Genomic DNA, 16,519 nt, shown 5'->3' with positions numbered 1-16,519 from the left:
GCCAAACAAGGGCCGCTGGGTGAGAACGAGCTGGATGAATTTGGTCAGAAGGGGACTGGTAAGTCAGTTAGCCAGCTGGCTACATAGAACTAGAAAACCCCCAGTTCGAAGAGACCATACAGCCACCAGGCAAGAGGCTTTTACTAGAGGAGCTTGAAAATCTCAGTAGAACCTGAAAAGCTAAAATATCCCTTCAGGTCTAATCAGGTCCAGAGGGCATCTGCCTGCACTTGTTGACTGTCACAGCTATGACTGTGGTGCTGGCGAGTGTCTAGAACTTGGAGGGAAAGACCTAGGTTCAAGTCTCAGCTGTGTGGTCTTGAGTGAGTCTCGTGACCCTCTGGCCCTCAGTACTTTCTAAAAGTTGGGGATGATGCCACCTACCTTATAGGGTAGGGTGAGGATTCACTGAGTGAGTGGGCACTTTGTTAAATATGACATGCTGAGTAGGGATTGAGTATCTTCATCAAAGGCAGCTTTGCATCCACAGTGCAGAGAGGTGCGGCTCTCCATGCGGAGCAGCTGTGAGGTACTGAGGAGGCTGCAGGCATCCAGTGGGGCCTGTTCTTCATTGGCTCGTTAACTGCCTCTGGGATTGGTTCACTGTTTTCCTAGTGTCTGTCCTGTTTCTCTCTTCCGTATTATGTCCAGCCTGATGGGCTTCATGGTTCAGGGTGTTTTCAGTGATGCCTTCTCTACACTCACTGTAATCCACACTGATCTCTCCTCTCCCTCTTCTCAAGGAGACCCACAAGTTAGCAACTAAGTACTGGTGGGTTTGTCTTCTCACTGTTTCATCTGCCTCCCTGTCTAGATCATAAGCTACTTGAGAGTAAGAACTGTTTTTGTATTCTTTCCACTCCTCCATGGCATAGTATTTACTACAATGTGAATTATAGGGGCCAGTACACATTGAAGAGCATTTTGAATTTAAATGCTCAGAAGTGATCTTAATGATACCTTGTTTACTTTGATTACTTAAGCTCTAGCTAAAATTTTTACCTCCCTAAAAGTTCCATGTTCCCATTATGAAACATTACTTCTCTTTGACATGACTAGGCATTGAAAGAATTGTAACGTTTTGTTCTGTAGCCCCCACATTTCCCTAGATGACAGAAACATTCCTTTTCCTGCCTGAAATCATCTCTGGAAAGCGTGGCCATGGCATCCATATCAGAGCCTGTTACATTCAGAGAGTTCTGCCCATTGTACTATCTCCTCAATGCCATTCCCACAAAGATCCAGAAGGGTTTCCGCTCTATGGTGGTCTACCTCACAGCCCTCGACACCAACGGGGACTACATCGCGGTGGGCAGCAGCATCGGCATGCTTTATCTGTACTGCCGGCACTTCAACCGCATGAGGAAGTACAACTTTGAGGTGAGCCTTGCTTTTCTTTATACTTTGGTATACGTGCACCATGGCTGATGTTTAACATGCTTGTGTTCAAGGATGTGATAATTTACTTCTGAATTGCTAGAATATGTCCTTAATACCTCACCCAAATAACACTTTAAAACCGTCTTTAACTGAGGTGGAATATAACTAAAAACATTGGTGCTTTTAACTTTTTTTCCTGCCTCTAGAAATCTAGCATCACTTTATTCTTTTTCTTTTTTCTTTTCTTTTTTTTTTTTCTTAGAGACAGGATCTTGCTCTATTGCCCAGGGTAGAGTGCTTTAAAAGAGAACATTTTGTGTTTAACACTTACTATTGATAGAAAACTCTGGAAGTAGGTTTTTTTTTCCTAAATGTTTTGTTTCTCAGAGTATCTTGACTGACTGACTTGAATAATCTCTAGTTATTCTCTTGAAATTATTATGAAAAGGGTATTTATGTGAATATTGGTTAATTGCCAGAATATGCACCTCTTTTTTTTAAACCAAAACATTTATTGTGTGACTAATTATTGAAATTCTCAAGATGAAATGGATGCTGCAGCAGCTGTCCTCTTAGGTTCAGCTGTTGTTCTTTCACAGAATCCATGCCTGATGTACAATTTTTAGGTACTTCATCTGACCAGTCCTGGTGGTAGTTCGTCTTTGAGCCTGGCACTCCACTTATACTTTCTCTTGCTCTTGGCAGATTAGCCACATTTGCCACAGGTGGACTTCTGAAGGTGGTAGGCCTCAGATCCACATCGGTAGTACAGTATATGCGTCTTATTGTGGCATTTTCCAAATGATGACATTCCCTTCGTCATCTTGCTTCTGCAGCCGAGACCAAAGAGCCAGGATATGTATGTCTTAAATGAGATCACTTCTGTAGCATTGGGACCCTCACCAGTCTGTGTTCTGCACTGTTGTTGACTTGAACATCTCTGTGTATTGCAGGTATTGGTGGAGGCATTGTTTGACCATGGTATGGCTGACACCAAATATTGATGAATTGCAATCTGATTCAGCCATTTAGTCAAGTTCTGTAGTTTATTGAGTACATGGCTTTTGTGAGAGACTCAAAGGTGACTGAGTTGTTGCTTCTACCTTCTGCCTGTGGTTAGTGGGCTTTTATGGACAAAGACAGGGCTTTTGTATTTAAGAGATACGTTTACAAATACTTATGTTTTAATCACTATTCAATGTCTGAACTTTTTAATTTAAGTCAATATTTAATGTTTTAACATTTTAATTTAAAAAGTTTTTCTTAACTAACATGAATGAGCTTCGGTGCTCATTTTAAAATGACAAAAATGGTTAGCACACATGCAGCCCTTACTATATGTGAGGCATTGTTCTAAACTTTTACATATATTAGCTCATTCTGTCCTCACAAAAACTATATGAGATAGATGTTATTATCATCCACATTTTTTTTTTTACAAGTTTGGGGGTGTGTCTGGGAGGGAAAGAAGATATCATCCCCATTTACCAGGGAGACAGCTGAGGCACAGAAAGGATAAATGACTTGTCTAAGGTGGACAGTAAACAGCAGCTCCATCATCTCAGTTTGGGTGGGCTGTCTCTAGAGTTAGAGTTGAATTAATATTTCTTGTATAAAAATTAGAATTACTGCTATTCCCTTTCTTTGAGTAATAGCTCATGGATTTGACTGATCAAATTCTCCAAACAGGAGGAAGACATGGGGGAGGGAGTGGGAAAAAAATTTTTTTAAATACCCCAAACATTTAAAGCCATTACATAGTTAATCTTTAAAACTGTACTTATAAATTTAATATATATGAAATCTCTGAAATACTTTAAACACCACTTAACAACAGAGATTTGTGAATCCCCAACAGGGTAAACCAAAAAAATCCATGCTCAGAGAAATCTTAAACTGCTAAAGACAAATAAAAATCTTAAAAATAGCCAGAGAAAAATGACATATTACCCGTAGGGGAACAATGATTTCGATGACTACACATTTCTCATCAGAAACCATGGAGGCTAGAAGACAGTAGCACAATATTTTTAAAGTGCTGAAAGAATCGTCAACTCAGAATTCTTTACTCAGTGAAAGTGTCTATCAAGAAATGTGAAATAAAGGTATTTTGGGGTGAAGGAAAATTAAGAGGATTCATTGCCAGCAGACCTGCTCTAAGGTCATTGCTTGAGGAAATTCTTCAGACAAAAGGGAAGTTGGTACCTCAGGAATGAAGGAGGAACAATAGTAAATACCTGGGTAAATACAATAGATTATTTTCCTCCTGCTGAGTTCTTTAAAATATATTTGACAGTTGAGAGCAAAAATTATAACTGATTGAGTGTTCAATGTGTATAGATGTAGTAATATATAAAGTGAGTATAATATAAGGCAAGGAGAGTAAATCAACCTATAAGTTTGTACATTCTACTTGAAGCAAGTAAGATTCAAAGTAGATTTTGAGAAATTAAGTACACATATACTGTATTCCCTAGAGCAACCAATCTAAAATGATGTATGATAAGTCAAAATAAAATTCTGAAAAATTTTCACACAACTCTCAGGAAAGCAGCAAAGGAAAAACAAAGGAAGGAAAAACAAAAGGAACAAACAGAAAAAAAATAAAATGATAGGCCTAAATCCAAACATACTAATAGTTATATTAAATGCAAATGATCTAAATATATTGATTAAAAGAAATTATCAAGGTGGATAAAAAAACATGAATTAACTGTATGTTGTCTATGAGAAATTCAATTCAAATATAATGATACATGTAGGTTGAAATTAAAAAGATGGAAAAACGTACACTGTAGAAACGCTAATCAATAGAAAGTTGAAGTGGCTATATTAATATCAAGGTTGTCTTTTGAGCAAAAAAATAACTAGGGATAAAGAGAGACATTACATAATAATAACAGGCTCAGTTCACCAAGAAGACATAGCAGTCCTAAATGTGTGTGCCCCTTAACAACAGAGCTTCACAAAACACTAAGCAAAAACTGACATAACTGAGAGAAGTAATAGACAAATCCACAATTATAGTTGGAGATTTCAATATTCCTCTCTCAGTAATAGTAGTAGTAGACATGAATCAATAAAAATATAGAAGAACTGAACAACACTATCAACCAACTTGATCTAATTGACATTTATAGAACATTCCACCCAACATAGATGAATACATGTTCTTTATAAGCACACATAGAACATTCACCAGTGTAGATTATATCCTGAGTTATGAAACATACCTCAACAAATTTAAATTAGACCAGGCTTTCCAGGCCCCTGTGTTTTACTTTGTTTTGTTTTTTGACTTTTTAATTGAAATATAGTTTACATAAAATGTACAAATCTTAAATTTGCAACATGATGAATTTGTATGTATACGCCTGTGTAATCACCCAGGTCAAGATATAGAACATTTCCAGCACCCCAGAAGATTCTCTTGTGCCACCTCCCAATCAGTACCCCTCCCCAAGGTAACTACTCTTCTGACTTCTAACGTTATAGAGTAGTTTAGCTAGCTTCTTTGGTTTTAATTCATTATTAGGTAACCTCTGACATTAAAGTTTAGTGTGCATTAGTGGAGTTTGGACTCCTTACTCAGGTAGCAATTACAACCCAATTCTCTTTTATAAGCACATGTGTCTCATTGATCACCATTTTATTGTCTTTTTTCGGATGTCATTTATTTATTTAATTTTTTAGAGATGGGGTCTTGCTATGTATCCCAGGCTGGCCTCAATCTCCTGGGCTCAAGTGATCCCCCTGCCTCAGCCTCCCGAGTAGCTGAGATTGTAGGTAGGCACCACTGTACCTGACATACTGTCTTTATTAAAGAACTATATAACTATTTTAAAGATTTCAGCCACCAAACTAAAAAAACCTAAAATTAAAGAAACAAGAGTTTCATGCTTCCCAGAATGAAACTACAAGTTACACCTGACTGCTAATTTTACAGTTTTAACTAGAATTAGTTTTTTATATTTATTGAATGTGTCTTAGTCCATCTTTTGTTCCTATAACAGAATACCTGAGGCTGGTAATTTCTAAAGAGGTTTATTTGGCTCACAATTATTTGGAAAGTTCAAGATTGGGCAGCAGCATCTGGTGAGGGTCCCATGCTGTTTCCACTCCTGGTGGAAATTGGAAGGAGAGTGGGCATATGCAAAGAGGTCACATGGTGAGAGAGGACTCAAGAGAGGGAAACTGAGGAAGCTAGACTCTCTTTAACAACTCGCTCTTGGGAACTAATCCAGTCCTGTGAGAGTGAGAACTCACTTACCCCCAAGGGAGGGAGTTAATTTATTCATGAGGAATCTGCCCCCTAGACCCAAATACCTCTCACTAGGTCCCACCTCCAAATTGCAACCTGAGTTTTGGTGGGAGCAAACCACATCCAAACCAGAGCATGTGTGATGAGCCCCATGAGCTTTGAAGAAATGTGGTGTGATAGGACAACCTCCATAGGGTCAACCAGAGTTTGGGGGAAGCCAGTGCAAATTACTGGACCCAGCAGACTAGAAGAGACTCTGGAAAAACCCCATATAAAGATTTTTAGCTAGTTTTTCTTTACTGGAGGACCTTAAAAAATATATTTTACTGGCACAAAAATCCACACTTGGTAGCCTTGAGTATCAAAAGCATTTTTTGAGCTAGCCCATTGTGTATAGAATCCGAAACTTATGATTGTGGAGAATCAAAGGAAGTATAAAATTTCTGTTTTGGAAAGAACACAGAATTTAGAGTTAGCATATTAAAGTTTGAAGACAAAGCTAAATATCTTTGCAGGACACATCGGAAAAGATTGGAGGAACTTTCATTATGATTACTTTAGATGGAGATTGAGAATGGGATTGGGTAAGAGGAAGTATGGAAGGAAAGTATCTTTTGTTTTAAAACTCTAAATACTGTGGAATTACTAGAATTTTTGGTAATAAGACTATATTCATATATTACATGTCTCAACACAACACCACAAAGATGTGTTTTGAACTTTGGCTTCAGTTAAATATTTATGTTGTCATTTTTGTCATCAGACTGGACTGTGTCTTAGAATCATTGGTACAATCCCCACGTTTTACAGGTGAAGAAACAGTAAAGTTCCTCCAACAAGCCACAGATCTGGTGGCCTAATCAGTACACTGACTTCCAACAAGAGGAGGCAGGTCTCCCACGGAAATCTGTGGATTTAGAGGAAAATAAAAACCAGATTCATGGTCTCTATGGAATGTCCAAATGAAAAGTTAAAGATGAGTCGACTAGTTTAGGGAAAATCTAAGATTTTATGGGAAGGTAAATAAAAATATAAGTTAGTTTACCCTCATAAATTCATGTATGGCATAGTTGAAGGATCATGTTTTTAAATGAAGTTATGTTCCTAAAGAAGAAAGCAGACCTTTTATGTGGTAAATATAGCCTTGCATGTGTTTTCAAGAATAGAGCTTTTGGAAACATTTTTTCCACAGAAGTTAGTGGGAGGGGGCAGATGGAAACACAAGAAATTCTTCCTACCTAGTGCCAAAAGCACTAAGAAAATGTTGCAAGGAGCTAATAACAAGTACAAAAATGTTATAAACTTGTTAAATATATGGGTGTGACATATGTAAGCATAGGCCAGAAAGATAGCTCGACCTGAGTTTCTAATTTTCTATTTTGAAGTTAAATGTGTATCCCTCCTCTTAGCATTCAGCAAATTGTTGAAATTTGCACTAACCACAGCATGATACTTGATGGTGGAATGCTAGTTCGCATTTCTGCAGCTTTTCCACGCCTGCTCTGCCAGTGAATTCATTCAGCAAGTATTTATCAAGTGCATAGTATGTGCTCGGCCCATTTTAGTTCCTGGAGATGGAGTAGAGAGCACAGTAGGCAGTCTCTGCACTTGCGGAGCTTTGGGTCTAACAGGGGGAATTGGAGAAATACAAAAGAGAAGTCAACCAGATAGATAAACAAATAAACCACCGCGGTGATGGGAAATGCTAAGGGAAAAACCAGAGAAGAGAATGAGGAGTACCAAGAGCGGTGGCTGCAGTCTTAAACAGAACTCCAGGGAAGGTCTGACCAAGAAGCTGACAGTTAAAGACCTAAAGAGAGTGACCAGCATGCCATGGTGATAATGTCTGGGGCAGAATATTCCAGGAGGAAGCAAGGAAAGGCCTTGAGCCTGAAACACGTCTGGGATATGTTTTAAAGTGATACAGAAATGAGAGTTTTTGTCTCAGCAGCCAAGGTGCATTTGCCCAGTGCCTTCCCTTGTCTTTCCCTATGGAAAACCCTTAGATTTGGTGGTTAGGAGCCTGCGATGCCTACATTCTGGTTTGTTGGTAGCATTACAACATAGGGCTTCACTGGTGTCCTTAGTGTGGATTATTCCATTCGTTGGTTGCTGTGCATTTAGCTTTTGAATATTTTTAAACAGCAACTCACAGTAAAAAAAAAAAAAAACCAAAAAAATAAAAACCATTTTATTAGATGTCCATTGTCCCTGAATTTACCTAAGTTCAATTTAATTCCAACAGTTTTTTTTTAATGGCAAATGATAAAGCTGGTTTTAAAATGTTTATGAAACTGTAATGGGTAGAATGGTCAAGATACTAGGCATAAAGCAGCACCAGCTGGGAGAAGTTGTGCTGTTGGAGAACAGCATTTACAAAACCTCAGTAATCCAGGGAGTGTGATATTATTAGCACGAGAAAAGATAAATAGGCCATTGGAACAGATTAGACAAGTCTAGAAGACCCACAAGTATGTGGATACTTGAGTGATTGCAAATGCAGCACTACAGAGTTTTTTCTAATAAATGATGTGGGACAGTTGGATATGAGTATAGGAGGAAAAATGAAACTGGATCCCTTAAAGTCACTTTATATGGTTATTTTGTCTCAACACTTTAAGTATCATACCACTGTCTTTTGACTTCTGCTGGCAGTCTGACTTGTTTCCATCGTGGGTAATTTGCCCAATCTCTTTCTTTTTAAGGTCTTTTCTAGGCCTAGGCTCTCAGCTCCTCTCTTTAGCTCCAGTGGACATTCCCTACTCCATTTTCATCTACAGAGTTAAGAAAATTATTCCAGAAAAGCAGATGCCTTTGTTTAGCTTTCAGATCATTAAAAAGTTATATGAATATTGAAACATTAAACATTTGTTCTTTGTTAGCAAAAGACGGAAAATAGTGAAATAATTCTTAAGAATTGAATTAATTCATATCTTATTTGATCTTCTTAAATATTTCACAACATTTCAGATCTGTTAGCTATTTGGTATTCTAGCAGTTTCTACTGAAGGTTAAACTTTGACCTACTAAAAGAAGCTCATAAAGAGAGCCTTGTCAGACTTCACAGTTCCCATGAACCTGCTTACAAAGAACACTTTTTCCTGATGTGGTTTTGTCCTGCGTATAAAGGGAAAATTGCCTGCCAAGGACCTAAGAAGATTAGCTGAATGTTATCCTAATGGTGAGGTATTTGCCAGAAAACCATTCCTGGGACCTTTCAAATCAAAAGGCTTTTTTTCCTTAAATTTTTTGATTATTGGGTGTCTGTTCAAGGAACTTATGTTGCTGTAATAAGGGCAACAATAAATGCCCCCTCGGAAGTTAAAAGAGGGAAATCAGAGAGTTAAACACACAATAGTTGACATCAGAGATGAGCAGTCATCTTAAAGAGACAGAAGAATCGCTACTCAGACAGAATAAGACTGAACTCTCCCCATATCAAAAAAGAAGAGAATGTGACAGAAGGAAGAGAGCGTATAGTCTGCTGTGTGACTTGGGAAAACAAGATCAGGCTGAATTGCTTGTGCAGTGGGAGAGGTCGCTTTGAGTGCTGTGGTCCTCCCTGGTGGCTGGCTCTGGGCAGAGATCTATGTTTCAGGTGACTCATGCAGTGGGACGCTTCCTGCCATCTAACACTTAGAGTGGTTTGATCAGAAATTGTGCCATGTTTGCCAAGCAGCTTTTGGACTAAAACACATAGATTGACCAGTGGGGGAAGAATATATAGGTTGTACCTATCTAGCATTCATTGCAAAATAATAATTTGGCTTTTTGGCTTAAACTACGATCTCTTGTGCATTAAATGATCATGAGACAACCTCCCTGGGCTGATCAACAACAGGACCACTAAAAAGATTCAGGATCTGCGTCAGGAAGGGTGAGGACCAGACCCTTCCTGTGCTAATTCACCGGTGTGAATCTGTGTGCTCGGTAAAACTGTACACGATCGAGTTTAAGGACACACGCACATGTGGTAAAGCTATGAATAAAAGCAAGGGAGTAATTCTACTTTCAGGAGAGTGGTTGGGTGGGGTATACAAGTCAGGGAGAGACACAAAGAACTTCAAACGTGCTGTTAACAGCCCCTTTCCCATGCTAGATGGGGATTCCATGGGTGCTCATTTTATAATTCTTTAAGCTGTACATGTTTTGTGTAGTCATGTATGTATGATCATATTTCATTATTTTAAAAAATGAAAACAAAGAGAATACCGTAAAATGAGGCACTTTGTATTTAGCCAGTGGGCATCCTAAAGGCAGTAACCTTGCTTGCCCCTGACCCTTTCTGCACCTGGCAGAGCTGACTGTGTCCTCCCTGTGACCCGCCAGTACATGGATGTCTTTTTCTGTTTTTTTTTTTTTTTTTTACTGACTGAGCTAGCCGGGCATACACGGATGTCAGTGTCAGAAATGCTTTGTTCTTATATTTGCTGGTGAATCTTGCTCCTTTTCCCAGACTGCAAGCAGCAGCCTTGTTTGTGTCCCCCACAAAAAGCATAGTGAAGCCATCCGTAAGCACTTAACTGTTCAACCCTACTTGAGTGCACATCTCATTTTAAACTTTGACAATTCTTTTAATAGGCTATTTGATGTTATTAAAGTTTATCTCTGTGTGTGGACTTCTATGGAAAACAATATTAGATATTTTAATGACAGTGCAGTAAAAACCCATTTTTAAGTATGTTAAATGAAGGATTAGTTTTATGAAATAGAAGTACTGCTAAAAAAGATATTAATGGTGGCTGGGTGCGGTGGCTCACCCCTATAATCCTAGCACTCTGAGAGGCCAAGACAGGAGGATCACTTGAGGTCAGGAGTTTGAGACCAGCCTGAGCAAGAGTCAGACCTCGTCTCTACTAAAAACAGGAAAAAAAAAAAAGTAGCTGGGCGTGGTACACACCTGTAGTCCCAGCTACTCAGGAGGTTGATGCAGGAGGATCACTTGAGCCCAGGAGTTTGGGGTTGCCATGAGCTAGGCTGATGCCATGGCACTCTAGCCTGGGCTACATAGCGAGACTCTCAAATATAAAAATTAAAAAAAGATATTAATGGTGAATTTGAGCCTTGAGTGCTTGAGTATCCTAAGAGGTTTTGTGTATCCTGATTCATTTATAATAAATAACCATTAGGCATGGTGGCTCATGCCTGTAATCTCAGCTCTTTGGGAGGCTGAGGCAGAATTACTTGGGGCCAAGTGTTTGAGGCCAGCCTGGCCAACATAGCGAGACCCCCATCTCTACAAAAAATGTTTAAAAAATTAACAGGGTGTGACGGTATGTGCCTGTGGTCTGAGTTAATGAGGAGGCTGAGGCAGGAGGGAGGATCACTTGAGCCTAGGAGTTTGAGGCTACAGTGAGCTATGATCACACCATTGTACTCCAGCCTGGGCAACAGAGCAAGACTGTCTCAAAAAACAAACAAACAAAAAACATAGAGCAAAAACTGACAGAACTAAAAAAAAAAACAATGCAAAATTTCAGTTGGAGATTTCAACACAGGGAAAACACCTGTGAGGGGAAAAGGAGAGTGGTTGGAGGAGGCAGGTGTTTTCCAACTAGATATTTTCCTTGTCTAATTCCATCTTTAGGGCCTGCTTTTCCATGGAGACAAACTAATGTAATAGTATCATTCAAGTTTTTCAGGTCTTCTGTAGTTTTACTGATATTTTTGTCTGCTTGTTCTGTCAATTACTATGACAGGAGTGTTGAAATCTCCAACTGAAATTTTGTGTTTTTTTTTTTTTAGTTCTGTCAGTTTTTGCTTTATGTTTTTTGTTTGTTTTTTGAGACAGTCTTGCTCTGTTTCCCAGGCTAGAGTGCAGTGGAGTCATCCTAGCTCACTGCAACCTCAAACTCCTGGGCCCGAGCAATCCTCTTGCTTCAGCCTCCAAAGTAGCTGGGACTATAGGCATGCACCACCACACGGGCTAATTTTTTTCTTTTTTTAGTAGAGATGGGGGTCTCACTTTTTCTCAGGCTGGTGTTGAACTCCTGACCTTAAGCCATCTTCCTGCATCGGCCTCCCACTGTGCTAGGATTACAGGCATGAGCCACCAGGCCCACATGCTTTATGTATTTTTAAAATTTTGATAAAATATACATAACATAAAATTTCCCATTTTCACCATTTTTAAGCGTACATTTCAATGACATTAAGTACATTCAATATTGTTGTATTGCATCATGTATTTTAAAGCTCTGTTATTAGGTACCTACACATTTAGGAGTCTTATGTCTTCTTGTTGAATTGATCCTTTTATCACTAGCAAATTTCTCTTTTTATCTCTGGTAATATTCCTTGTCTACTTTATCTTTGTCTGGTATTAATATAACCATTCCTGCTTTTTTTTGTTTTTGTTTTTGTTACAGGATCTCTCTATGTTGCCCAGGCTGGTCTTGAACTTCTGGCCTCAAGCGATCCTCCCACCCCAGCCCACAAAGTGTTGAGATTACAGGCATGCACCACCATGCTTGGTTGCTTTGGTCTTTTTCCATTCTCTTATTTTTACCTTATCTGTCCTTTTATATCTAAAGTACATTTCTTATATATAGTATCAAGTTGGGTCTTAACTTTTTTATCCAATTTGACAATCATTGCCTCCTAATTGGAGTCTTTAGACCATTTATATTTAATGTAATTATTCATATGTTTGGGTTTAAATCACAGTTTATTGACCTCAGCACCATGACATTTTGGTCTGAGTGTGCTGCCTATATATTGTAAGCTGTTTAGCTGCAGCCTTGGCTTTTACCTAGTAGATGTCAGTATCATCTCCCAAGTTGTAACAACCTCCAGACATTGCCAGATGTCCCATGAGGTCTCTACATCTCTTAACTTCTTCCTATTTTTTCTTTTCATCTCTCTTTGTTGCATAGTAGATGATTTCCTCATGTCTGTCATTTAGTTCAATACTTTTTTTTTCAGCCTGTGACTAATTTACTATTCATTCCATCCAGTGAGATTTTAAATTCTCTTGGTTCTTTTCATTTCTATTTCTGACAGTAGCTTGTTCGTTGCTTACATGTCCATTTCCTTTTTTATTTTCTTAAGCATTTTAAGCATATTTCTTTTATGGTCTGCATCTGTTCAATCTAAATGAAATACTTAGGGGTTGTCAATGCTATTATTGCTTGTTTTAGTTGACTGTTCTTCATGGGGCCTATTTCCCTGTGGTGATTTCTAGTTGTGAGCTATTTAGCTGATCCTAACATGTGAGAATCCTGAGGGACCTAGGTGGAGACTGTGTTCCATGTATGGAGTGAATGTTTGCCAGTGCCAGGTACCTTGGAGTGCCACCAACGTAGAAGAACTTCAGATTAACTGTCTAGGTGGAGCTTCCTTTGAGTGGAAAGGGAGAATAAAAAATTCCAAGTGATGCTGAATAGGGCAGGCCTGTGATTACAGATTCTCCGCAAAGATTCTTTTTTGTTCGGTTAGTCGATGCCTGAGATAAGACATATTTACTTGTCAGCTCCATTTGCCAGCAAATTGATTTTTCCCTGGCTTACTCTTTCACTTATGGCTAGGGCCTCTGGGGTTCTGGCTTTTGTGGAGAATGCTAGTTCCAGCTCCCGACCTCATCCACTCAGCTTGGAAAACCAGGACTCCAGGTGTTTGCCAGATAGTAGCAGGGTAGGGCGTAGCTTCAGGGCTGACTTTTCTGATTTGGCAGCATTCTTTTGTTTTTGGCTCCTGTGAATTTTCCTTACTTCCCTGAAAACTCAGCTATGCATTTAAAAGGTTGTGTTATGTATTTTACTCAGCATTTCTAGGTGTTTGCAGAGGGTTGTTTTTGGAATAGACTATTATATTATGCAAAGTTGAAGCCTCATATTCTGTTTCTATCTGAACTATAGTTAAGTGTTGATAATCTGATTCTTGGGATGTTTTGGTTCTTAGATTAAGGACCATGACATTTATTAATAATCATATTAAATGACATTAACTCAAGCCTAGCATACTGGTTTATTAAAAAGCACATGTACAAGCACTGCATATAGATATAGAGGTTTGCGGCCCACCTAAGTGATTATTTTTGTTTTGGAATTATTCGTTCAGAAAAATTATACAACTGTTTTGAACTTATGCTGCGACATAGCAAGATCTCTAGTAAGTCATTTTAATTCCTGATTTGATGGTTTGTATAATTACAGATTCCTAGGGAAAATACTTTCTTTCCAACATCCTGCTACCATGTCAAGACTCTGTATATCTAAAACATATTATGTCACCTTGTCCTTTCAAAGCAATGCCAGTGAATGCTGCTGATGGTACCATCGATCTCATGTTAGCCAACTCCAAATCATAAAAGTCCTTTTTCTTCTCCTTCCTCTTCATAAGCCTACCAAACTATCCGTCAGCAAGCCCCTTGGATTCACTCACAGAAAAGCCTAGAGCACAGAGAGCAGGGCTTCGGGAGAGAGCCATACTTGTGTGTGAATCCTGACTCTTGATTCTCACTGGCTGTGCAACCTTAGACAAATTACTTAACCTCTCTGGAGCTCAGCCCCTTATTTGTAAAATGAGGGTAACCATAGCACCCCCGTAGATTGTCTGAGGATTCAGTAAAGCATGTAAAGCACTTAACATGGTGCCTGCCACAGGAGAACAATAAAGAAGAGCTGCTGTGCTATTTTCATTGTTACTGTTCTAACAAGGTGTTGACGAACCCTTCTTCATCATGGTTTTCCTGCCTTCATGCACATTCTATTTACTATTTTTCTAGACTAGCCTCGTACTTAACTCCAGCCTGAACTAGTGCAAAAGGTTCCCAGCTGGTTTTCCTGCCTGGCCCCACTGCCTCCATTCTCCCTCCTACTCCTAATCATGGTTATCAGACGCCTCTGACTAATACACTGGCAAAATCAGGAATCTTCAAGGGATCCCCTTTTCCTTCCTGTAGCTTAAGGTCCAAATCTCTTACCTTATACCATGATCTGGCACTAGATATATTTATAGCCCCTGAAAATACCCTGAAAGCTATAAAGTACCAGATGAAAGTGAGCTCCATCGCTACCACCCCCACTCCCCACTCGCTGTGGGCGGCTCTTCATGTGCCTGTCTCTTTGCTACAGCTAAACTGTAAGAGGGCTGGGACTGTGACCTACTTTAGCTTGTATTGCTACAGCAACTCACTGGGTAACAGAATGAGGAGGGTATTTGTACGTATTTGGCAGGTTGATTACTATATAAATTACTACGTCAAAGATTTAAATGGTTTACTGGAGATATTGCCATAACTGTCAAAGAGTTGTGTACTTTTTGTGAATGAATACTTTTGAAATAAAAAAAGTAACTCAGGCGAGAAGCCTGAATGTGAGCAATGCTTATAAATGTGCTTTTTAATGAACTGACATATTAAGCTTCAGTCAATGCTATTTACTATTATTGATCTGAGAACCAAAACACACCAGGAATCAGTTTATAAGTCAATTTTAGGTGTATCATTTCATTAATCCTTTCAGCAGACCTATGAGGCAGGTAGATTCTGAACAAGTATCACTTCATAATGGTTGAATGACGTGTCCACGTTGAGACAGGTAGAGTAACGTAGAACTTGCGTCCAGGATAGCTCTTCTGACTCCAGATTCCTGCTGATTTTGTGGGGAGGGGAGAAAATACCTCTCTTGTCAAAGCACCTTAATAAGAATTCGGTGTATTCGTACTTGATTGATCAGCATTTCCCTCATTAGTAATGAGGGTTTTTCCAATTGTTTTTGTCATTTCAAAGATTAAAAACCTAGAAAGGAAGGAGAGGATTCTGGGAAGATGGTGGAATTGGAAGTACCAGGTGGAATTGGAAGTACCAGTAATTTCTCTCTATACTTAGACCTGGTCTGTACTAAAAATAGAAAAATTAGCCAGGCGTGGTGGTACACACCTGTAGTTCCAGCTACTCGGGAGGCTGTGGCAGGAGGATCACTTGAGCCCAGGAATTTGAGGTTGCTGTGAGCTAGGCTGACACCACGGCACTCTAGCCTGGCCAACAGAGTAAGACTCTGTCTCAAAAAAATAAATAGATAGATAGACAGAACTGCCCTGAAAGAAATACTCAAGAGAGTCCTGCAGGGGAAATGAGAGGACATTAGACAGTAACTCAAAGCCATATGAAGAAATGAAGATCTCAATAAAAGTATGTGGACAATTATAACAGCTAATATTATTGTAAGAATGGTTTGTAACTGTGCATCTTGTTTTCTACATGATTTAAGAGACTAAAATATTTTTTTTAGTTAGCTAAAAACTAGTGTTATTGTAACTTTGATTTATAAGTCCTCCCTCACCCCCTCCTTCCCCCCACCTGAGACAGGGTCTCACTCTGTTGCCCAGGCTGAAGTGCAGTGTCGTGATCATAGCTCACTGTAACCTCCAACTCCTGCCTAAGCTGCCTGAGTAGCTAGGACTACAGTTGTGGGCCACCACACTTGACTAATTTTTTTTTCTTTCTTTTTTTCCTTTTCTTAAGAGATGAGGTTTTTAGGCCGGGCACGGTGGCTCACACCTGTAATCCTAGCCCTCTGGGAGGCCGAGGCAGGAGGATCGCTCGAGGTCAGGAGTTCGAGACCAGCCTGAGCGAGACCTTGTCTCTACTAAAAGTAGAAATAAAAAAAATTATCTAGACAACTAAAAATATATATAGAAAAACTTAGCCGGGCATGGTGGCGCATGCCTGTAGTCCCAGCTACTCGGGAGGCTGAGGCAGTAGGATCGCTTAAGCCCAGGAGTTTGAGGTTGCTGTGAGCTAGGCTGACGCCACGGCACTCACTCTAGCCCGGGCAACAAAGTGAGACTCTGTCTCAAAAAAAAAAAAGAGATGAGGTTTTTACCAATCTCAAGTGTGTGTGGCTAAAAAAAAAAAAAAGAGATGGGGGTCTTGCT

General features: G+C 39.3%; 1 protein-coding gene and 1 pseudogene across 3 annotated transcripts in view; one reads left to right on the top strand and one right to left on the bottom strand.

The window, feature by feature from the left end:
• TECPR2 (tectonin beta-propeller repeat containing 2) overlaps window positions 1-16,519 on the top strand; it is a 92,741-nt gene that overhangs the window by 7,840 nt on the left and 68,382 nt on the right. For all 3 annotated transcript variants that reach the window (XM_045560203.1, XM_045560214.1, XM_045560223.1), the window contains exon 2: window positions 1,093-1,380. In XM_045560203.1, the coding sequence (XP_045416159.1) occupies window positions 1,162-1,380 (219 nt within the window). In that variant the 5' untranslated portion in view covers window positions 1,093-1,161. The remainder of the gene's footprint in view (window positions 1-1,092; window positions 1,381-16,519) is intronic.
• LOC123644324 lies at window positions 1,919-2,203 on the bottom strand (annotated as a pseudogene).

Source organism: Lemur catta, chromosome 1, assembly GCF_020740605.2.
Source record: "Lemur catta isolate mLemCat1 chromosome 1, mLemCat1.pri, whole genome shotgun sequence".
Taxonomy (NCBI): Eukaryota; Metazoa; Chordata; class Mammalia; order Primates; family Lemuridae; genus Lemur; species Lemur catta.
Note: the sequence above shows the minus strand (reverse complement) of the source record. Positions and strands in the feature narration are given on the sequence as shown.